General features: G+C 37.2%; 1 protein-coding gene across 1 annotated transcript; it reads right to left on the bottom strand.

The window, feature by feature from the left end:
- Positions 1 to 7,737: 7,737 nt before the first annotated feature.
- Or8g26 (olfactory receptor family 8 subfamily G member 26) lies at positions 7,738 to 8,682 on the bottom strand. The gene has a single exon (NM_001000460.1). It carries the CDS (start codon positions 8,680 to 8,682, stop codon positions 7,738 to 7,740), a length of 945 nt encoding a protein of 314 aa, NP_001000460.1.
- Between the last annotated feature and the right edge of the window lie 876 nt (positions 8,683 to 9,558).

A 9,558-nucleotide genomic window follows, 5' to 3' on the forward strand; every position in this document is an offset into this window, starting at 1 on the left:
CTTCTTCCAGGAATCATCTAGTCTCTGCGTCTGCAATTTCAATTGCATAGCCAGTTTCAACAGTATAGTTATGAAGGTCTATCCTATGTTTAACTTCTTCAGGTACTAGGTGTTGGGAAATAAATATTCCCTAAGGACATTCATTATTCTAAAAATGTTTGAATGAGAAAATAAGCAATTATCACTTCCAGTTCCCCAAATGCAAGTTATTCTAAAAATGATTTCCTCTTATTTCTAAACTTTCAACTCCTAAAAAAGATAGAGTGTATATGGATCCCTGAAGAGCTGTGTTAACATGCTTACTATGATCCAGCATACATGCTAGCTGTGAGATTTACTACATTTCTTATGAGCCTCTGACTGCACAAATAATTAAGTGAATCGCCTCTTTATATTTTTTTCTGGAGCACTCTTAGCTCACACATGGCAGAATTTTTGGGTTACTTTAAACCTATTCTCTAATGCATCTTTGTCAGAATCATCCAACAGAGCATCATCCATATTATGATAAACATTAGATCAAGTGAATTGCTTATGGATAAATTGTAATGGTTGTTGCAGAAAACACTGACATCAATTTAGACTCTTTAACATTATATATGGAAGTACTTTCCAGTGGTATCTTTTTAGTGGATAACTATTATTCAAAGTCGCTACTGAAAAGCAAAACTTTCCCTATCCTGCTCATGCAAGGGTACTGTGAAAGAGCAGTCTTTCAAGTCCATTGTTATTATAAGCCATCATCTCAGTAACAAAGTCAGTAAAAGAATTCAAGTCCTTAAGTTGAGTCCCATTAGTTGAGTGACTTTGTTAACTGCTCTTAAATCTATTATTGTCCTCCATTTTCTGATTTCATTTTTACAACAAATATAGAGGTCTTCCAGAGGCTGGTAAAGTCTTCCTTATATTGAGCCTCCTGCTGTCCCTTTACCAGTTGTTTAAGGGCCTGAAATTTTTTCTTTGTTATGTACTACTGCTTTTGCCATAAAGGTCTGTTTGATGACTATTTTAGGGGCAAAGGATATTGGTATGTCAGCAGTGGTTCCTGTTATCAAGTTGAAAATTCAAGCCTTGTGATGCCTGTTTTTCATCACAGTCCCACGTTATGATTTTTTTCAGTCATATCAATACATTTCCCAGGAGCTTCTACCACATTACACATAATTTCTTCACTTGCTTTACCTGGAATTATGGGAATATTGATTTACATGCCTCGGTGTTGTAAAATATCCTTTCCTCATAAATTTATGGGTATGTCTGACAAGTAAGCTTTCAACTTCCCTGTTTTCCTTTCTTGTTTGTCATAGTTAATCCACCAGATAATTTGTATTATTCATATTCGTGATACTTTACTTATTCCTATTAACTGTATTTGAACCTTCTGAAGTAGCCAATCTGAATTCCAAGACTTTGGGAAAAATATAACAGCACTCAGCTCCTGTATCTATCAACATTCTATGTCAACACCAGTCATTTGCACCATTAATTCCAGTCTATGATTATTAACCATTTTTTGCCAGAATACATGTTCTCTAGTATTCCCAAAATCTCTTTCCTTTTCCTGGAGTGGCCTTGTCCATATTGTAAAGATGCAAGTGTTGAGTGATTTTATCCCCTGTATCAATTTGCATCTGCTTTCTCACATATGCCATGATTCTAACTTTTTCCTTACTATCCCTTTTTACTATACCATGATGCATAATAAATCCTTCCTAATCAGGAATATGCCCCTGTTTACAAGTAATGAATGGGATGATTCCAATTACCATTTACCAGTATACCACCAGTCTACTTCAGTAGTTTCAGAATACCAAGAGTCCAGTTCAAAAGTACTACCAAATATGAATCAGCAAGAATCCGGCAGAATCTACCAGGCCTCTGCCTAATAGGCATGAGTCAGTGGGATCAACCAGGATCATCTGGAATGGCAGGAGTTCTCTGACTTGCATTCACTGAAGATATGAGATCAACAAAGAGTTGCACATCTAGTTCTGCAAACACTTTCTCACTGTCTGATGAGTCCCAAGTATATTCTCTCCAAATATCACATTTTCTTCCACGGGTTTTTCTTCAGCAAAATATCTCACGAGACAATCTTGAATGTCCAATAAGCAATGTCCAAGAAATATCCAATGTCATTATTCATCAAAAATGCAAATCAAAAGAACTCAGAGATTCCACATACAGCCATCAAAATGACAAAGATCTAAATTCAAGGGACCAAATATTCTGGTAAGGTTGTAAAGCATGGGAAACATTCCACCATTGCTGGAGGGAATGCAAACTTTCACAGCCACTCTTTAAATCAATTTGTCAGTTTCTCAGAAAATAGGAATGGCTCTACCTCAAGACCTGACAATATTTTTCCTGGGTATATACATTCTCCACCACTCCAATAGAGCACTTGTTCAACTATGTTCATAGCAGCTTTTTTCATAATAGTCAGAAATTGGACATAACACAGATGTTTCTCAATTAAAGAATGGAAAAATATTGTTCATTTACACAATGAAATACTACTAAACCATTAAAAACAAGGACATCATGGAATCTGCAGGCAAGTGGATGGAGCTAGAAACTATCATCCAGAGTGACATAACCCAAACCTGAAAGAACATATACATTATATACTTGTTTATGAGTAATGTTAGCCATAAAATAAAAGATAATCATGCCTCAATCACAGACTTAAAGAAGCCAAATAACGACAAGTGCCCAGGAGTTCAAATCTTTCTCAGAAGGGGAAACAAAACAGATATTGGAAATCTAGGAACTAGATGTGAAAGGGCATGGGGAGATGAATGTGGTAGGGAGCATGAAATTATGGACAGCAAGTAATAGAGAAGGGAAGTAAGCAGTGTCTGGGTGAGGCAATCTCAAGGGTATACCAGTGACCAAGTATGGGGGCAGGTCCGAGAGGTGTTATGGTGGTGATTCTAGCTGAGAATCCTAGTGCTGGATGATCTGGATTCAGAAATGGCTAGCTCTCTCTGTCACATGACACTCCCACTGGGTAAATAAAAACAGAAACACACCCACAAAACCTTTTACCAAATATGTGCCTGTACTACAAGATGTTCAAGGACAAAGATAGAGCAGAGATGTAGGAAATGTCCAACCAATGAATGCCCCAAATTGAGACCCAACTAATGGGCACTAACCAATCCCTGCCACTATTAATGATACTCTGTTAAGCATGCAAACAGGAACTTGTGATAACTGTCTTCTGAGAGGCTCCACCCAGCAGTTAATAGAAATAGATGTAGAGACCCATAGCCAACCATTAGATGGAGCTCAGGGAATAGTATGGAAGAGTTTAGAAAGGGATAGAGAGACCAGAAAGGAATAGTGAATCCACAGGAAGACCAGTAGAGTCAACCTGGACCTTTGGAGGCTCTAAGGGACTGAATCACCAACCAAATAATAAACACACGTTAGATCAATGTCGGCTCCACATATTTAGCAGAAGACCAGCTTGGTCTTCAACACCAGAAGCAGCAGCTCTCCCTGAATCTGTTGCCGGCCTGCCTGCCTGCCTGCCTGTCTGCCTGCCTGCCTGCCTGCCTATGGATACCATTCACCAAAATGGACTGTATTTGCTGGCCTCAGTTGATGAGAATATGCCTAGTATTTTACAGCAATTTGATATGGGTTTGGGGAGGAGGATGTAGCTGTTACCTAGAGGGTGACTGTCTCTTCTCCAAGGAGAAGGAGAGCAAGGAACCAGGGAGGTTCTATGTGAGAAGGTACTGGGATTAGAGGAGGAATTGATATTAGGATGCAAAGTAGATAGATAGAGAGATAGGTAGATAGATAGATAGATAGATAGATAGATAGATAGATAGATAGATAGATAGATAGAATGGGGGACTCGGGATCATATGTGGAACAGACTGGAGAGATGGCCAGATGGCAGTAAGAATGAATGGAAAGCTGCAGCTGCCTGTGGTGGGAGATGGGGACATTCCAAGGACATGCCAGAGACCTGGGTCAGGGAATATTTCCATGAATCAATGGGGTTGACCTTAGCTGAAACTTTGAACCTCACACACAAATTTGACTCCAGATTTATTGTGTATACATGAAACGAAGGGACAGTGGGATATAACAAATACTGAGAGAATGACAAAACAATAACCTGCTCAACTTGAGACCTATCCCATGGGCAAGCACCAATCCATGACACTATTAGTAGTACTCTGTTATGTTTGAAGAAGGATCCTAGCATGGCTGTTCTGTGAGGGGATCTGTCCAGCATTTTAAATATACAGAGGCAGAGACCGACAGGCAAACACTGGATGGAGCATGGTGACTCTATTTTTAAAATTATTTTATTTATTTACATTCAAAGGGTTGCCCTACTTCACAGTTCCCTCTCCAAAAGTTATTTACCCGATACCCCAAACCCTTTACTTCTGAGAGGGTGCTCTCTTACCCACCCATCATTCTAGCCCACCCAGGCTCCTTCTCCTCACATCTGTATCCCCTTTCCTGTGGTATATTGTCTCTACAGGATTAGGAGCATCCTCTCCACCTGAGGTCAAACAAGTCAGTCCTATCGTACATATGTGCCAGAGACCATAGACCAGCCCAGGTATGCTTTTTAGTTGGCGTATCAGCCTCTGGGAGCTCTCAGGGTACCCAGATTAGTTGTTACTATTGTTCTTCCTGTGTAGTTGCTATCCCCTTCAGTGCTTTCAGTCTCTCCCCTAACTCTTCCAAAGTGGTCCTCAGCCTTAGACCAATGATTTGCTTTAAGTATCTACATCTGGCTCGGTCAGCTACTGATAGAGCTTCTCAGTGTACATCCTAATTGCTGCTCTTCCACTAGGTACTCCACTCTCACAGTTCCTCCGTCTCCCTCTCCTGCCCCCCATGAATTTGGTTGGTCACTCGACAGCCATTCCTCTAGTCTCTACTCCATTTTTCTGTTCCTGCATTTTTTTTTATACAGGAACATTTCTGGGTTGAATTTTGATGATGAATCTAGATATAAATGGTGCTGAACTGTATGACACTGTAATCCAAAAGCCACAAAAAAATGCCTTCTCCTGTATGTATTATAGTCATGATGGATAAATTCTGCCTAGCAAAAAAGTATTAATTACCATGTTCAGGTTTATTGCTGTGATCATTGTGACTACAGGAACACAAGATTCGAAAGCCAGTATGAATCAAGTTGAAGAAGAGTTTTGAGCCAGACACCAGAGTTAAATCATCCAGCCAGAGTTTAGAAAAAGCTACAATGTGTAACATGTTTTAGCACAAAGTCTCAGAACCTGAAAATATTCTAGGCCTTGATAAGATATTATAGAGGCTAGAAGTTCCTAGGACTTGGCTTATGAGAGCAGAAGGCAGTAAGTCCTAGACGCAACAATTACACCAGGCAACTAAATGTTACTTTTCCATATTCTACATATTTCATTAAACACAAATTTTTATTGAAAATTATAACTGAGATCACCAATCTTCTCCAGAATGTGATTAGGAATGTCCGATTTTTGTCAATCAAATTAGAAAAATAAACAAAGAAACAAACAAACACAAAACAAATACAATAACAAATAACAACGACAAAAAAGCATAAAAGTGCAACTTTCAGATACCATCTTACGCTAGTCTGAGTAAAGTAAAGAATACAAAGAACAGCATACTCAAGAACATATGGAGAAATGGTAACTAACCCTCATTCATTATTGATGGGAATGCAAACTGATGTAGCTACTCTTGAAATCCATGTGGTGAGGTAAGCAAGTAACTGGGAGAGTAACTAAGTGCATAAGTAAGTAACTAAGTAAATAAATAAATAAACAACTTACCATATGTTCAGTGCATAGGTAACTAAGTAACTAAGTAAATTTCTTAATTAATTAATAATATACCCTATGTTCCTGCAATTTTGACATTCTAAACCTCAGTTAACTCTTCAACAATCTTCACTGTGCTGCTATTTACAAGAGCTAAGTAATGGACATGACTTATATAACCTACAAATTAAAAAATGATAATGAAAACACAGTGGAATTCTATTTAGTGGTAATGAAAAATAAGATTTTAAAAGTTTCATGTAAATAAGTAGAACTAGTAAATACTGATTAAGGTAACACGGAGACAGATACACAAAAAACACCTGGTCTGCTTACTGCCTACACCAGATAAAGAAAAAGGGATTGTGGTGGTGGACATCTACTTTAGAGATATGGATAACAGGGTACACATCCTACATAGAGGGAAACAGAAATATTTTGGGGCACTTTGGGAACAGGGATGGGAAATCAATGTAGAAGAAGGAGTAGGGAAAAATGCAGAGGGATAAATATTAATGATGAGGCTTGAAAAATCCATCAGAAAATGTAATTCCATGTTTATTGGACACACTCACAAACTCAAACACACATGTCCAAAGATATATGCTATTGTTATTGTCCTTAATTGCTTCCCAGGAAAAGAAAACAACAAAAGATGTCAGAGGATTTCGACACAGAGCTTGTAGCAATCAAACTGTATTTGATATAGAAGTCTTCTCCCTGGGAACTAGAATTTAAAACAAAGAATACTGAAATCTAAGTTCACAAGGGTGTAAAACAATTACTATATCCAGTTGCAACATACATGAAGCAGAGTAATAGCCAGAAAGTCAAGTAATAGCTAAAGGTACAGGAGTTCCAGTTACTATGACAGGAAATAATAGCTATCAAAATGTTCTTAAGGCTGACTCAATAGGGCCATTGACTAGTTCTATATACATGGTCAACTCGGGGTTTCTGATGAGATTTTGGAACTTACAGAAGAATCTAATAGTGTCACCTACAAAAAATAGTATAATTTATAACTGCATACATAGTTCTTATTGAATCATTCACAGATAACTGTAACTATGTTTACATCAGATGAAGACAACTACATAACTCCATAACTGTTCTAAATAGAGGGAAAAAACTGATGGTGTGGTGGAGAGCCACAACTCATCCATCTGCCTCACTGTGTTCCTGCTTAAAAGTCAGGGAATATTCTGGAAGGAAACTAAATATTCTAATAACCAGAGTACCATGAAGTCTGTGAAAATAATGTATCTTCAATACATGGTAGAAAAGTGAAATTGAATATCTCAAAAGTATAGTCTCCTCAAAAAGAGTGGAAACAAACAAACAAACAACTACAACAAAACAAACAAACAAAAAATACCATGCAACACTTCAGTGTACTTGGGAGAAATTTCAGGGAGCCTATTCCTAAATGGAGAAAGAGGGATCAAAATGATTGTTGAGAATACAATCCGTTTCCCTATGGGTATATATGAATGACAGGAAAACAGTCCAGTAATTTGAGAGACAGCAGGGGAGTGGCTGTAGGGAGATGAAAAAATTGACATAATTAGAGCACTTATATAGTAAATTGTCAGAAATGAATTGAGAATGAATAAAATAATATCATCTTGTTGTAATTAAAAATAATTTTATAAAATGAAATTAATGTTTATAAATGTGAAGAAGATGTATATACCATGATTGGATATCAAATATGAGCATAAGGATCCAGGTTTTACTTACAATTGTTGATTCTTAGAAACATATGACGTATTAGGTACTTAAATTTAAAGTGGAAATTTGTAATAGTAAAAAAAGTCCTAGCAAATGAGAAATAATAATGACAGGTAAGGTAAAATAAATAGTATCAAGTCAATTGATGTACTCTAGATAACTTTGCTCTGAGAAATATTCTTCATGTGACTTCTGTTCACATGAATTTTTTTGTTTCAAGTATTTTCTTCAGTGCAACAGTAACATCCTTATTCCTCAGGCTGTAGATCAAGGGGTTCAGCATGGGTACAACAGTAGTATAAAATACAGATGACACTTTCCCTTGGTCCTTTAAAATCACTGATGATGGTTGTAAGTATGTGAATGCAGCAGAACCATAGAAGACAGCAACAGCAGAGATGTGGGAACTGCAAGTACTGAAGGCTTTAGATCTGCCCTCACTGGAATGAATGTGGAGGATGCTGGCAATGATTAAGATGTAGGAAATAATAATGGTCATCATTGGGACAAATATGTTCACTGTTCCAAAAGATAGAATCAACATTTCATTGATATAGATATTAGAACATCCAAGCTTCAAGAGGGGAAGAAAATCACAGAAATAGTGGTTGATTACATCTAATTTGCAGAACTTAATCCTAATCATGAAGCCTGTGTTTACAGATGCACAGATCACAGCAAAAATATACACCCCTGAAATCAGAGAAGTGTAAATCTGAGAGGACATAGTTATGTTGTAAAGCAATGGGTTACAGATGGCAACATAGCGGTCATATGCCATTGCAGCTAATGTGTAGCACTCTGCAATGCCAAAAGTGATGAAGAAGTAGAGCTGAGTCATGCATCCAGGGTAGGAGATGAGGTTCTTCTCTGTCACAAAGTTCACCAGCATCTTAGGGGTAACAACTGTGGACTGGCAAAAGTCAATGAAGGACAGACTGCTGAGGAAATAGTACATGGGTGTGTGCAGGTGCGAACTGAGCCCAATCAATGTAATTATGCCCAGGTTCCCAGCCACAGTGATCAGATAGATTCCTGTGAAGAGGAAGAAGAGGGGCAGCTGGAGTTCTGGCGTCTGTGAGAGCCCAGCTAAGAAGAACTCAGTCACTGTGGAATGGTTTCTTGCTGTATTGTCCTCCATTCTGATCCTAAAGAAGTAAAGCATAGTAAAGCTGTTAGCATGAATTTTCATTCTTTCCCTGTACACAAATTCCCTATATAAATTATCTGCCTTAGAACTCCTTTGGTCTGTACATAATTGATTTAACTGTATAATCTTTGATAAATAAAATTTCTATTACTATTATTTTAAACATATACTTAAAACTTAAGAATGAGTTTCATAGGCAACACTATCAATGTACTACATTTTTTAAAAATTTTGTTGATTTCAAAGCAATGTTTCTAATTTAGGATGCAAATTGGGTATCAGTGTAAAAACATGCTTGCCGGTGTTGAGGAAACAGCCCTTCCCTAAAAAACAGTGGATAATTTATCCAAAATCTTATTTAACAAGAGATCACCTAGATTTCTCTTTTACATATCCTCATTATTCTATTCTTGGGATTAAAAAAAAGTCCATAAATATCCAAATGTGAAATTTGCATTTTAGTTAGTGGACATTTGCTCCTCCTGGGGTTCTGGTTTGGCAAAGAGTTCTTGAGAGGCACAGGTTGCTTAGGGAGGCCTTGAAGACAAAGTACCCATTTTTACAACCATTACTTTTCAATGACACTGTTAACTATTACAATGTATTTTTATTATTTACAGTCTAGAGAAATAACTGTAACTAGCATCCTATCAATCAAACAACCCTGCAACACTTTTTGTGTTGTTAGTTCATATTGATACTCTTGCAAATGAAAGATTTTATATTTCCACATATTAAAATTAGAGAAAGAGACACAAGGCAATTCTTCTCTTTCCATTTTAATTTTGTGAACTAAGAACAATTGCAGTGCAGATCTGAATTAATTAGGGGAAGTTTTATTATTATCTTCCATCCTATTGGACTGTG

This window comes from Rattus norvegicus, chromosome 8, assembly GCF_021556685.1.
Source record: "Rattus norvegicus strain SHRSP/BbbUtx chromosome 8, alternate assembly SHRSP_T2T, whole genome shotgun sequence".
Lineage (NCBI taxonomy): Eukaryota > Metazoa > Chordata > Mammalia > Rodentia > Muridae > Rattus > Rattus norvegicus.

What these genes read in the sequence shown, in the direction of transcription:
- Or8g26 (NM_001000460.1), bottom strand. Translation starts at nt 8,682, where the DNA reads ATGGAGGACAATACAGCAAGAAACCATTCCACAGTGACTGAGTTCTTC.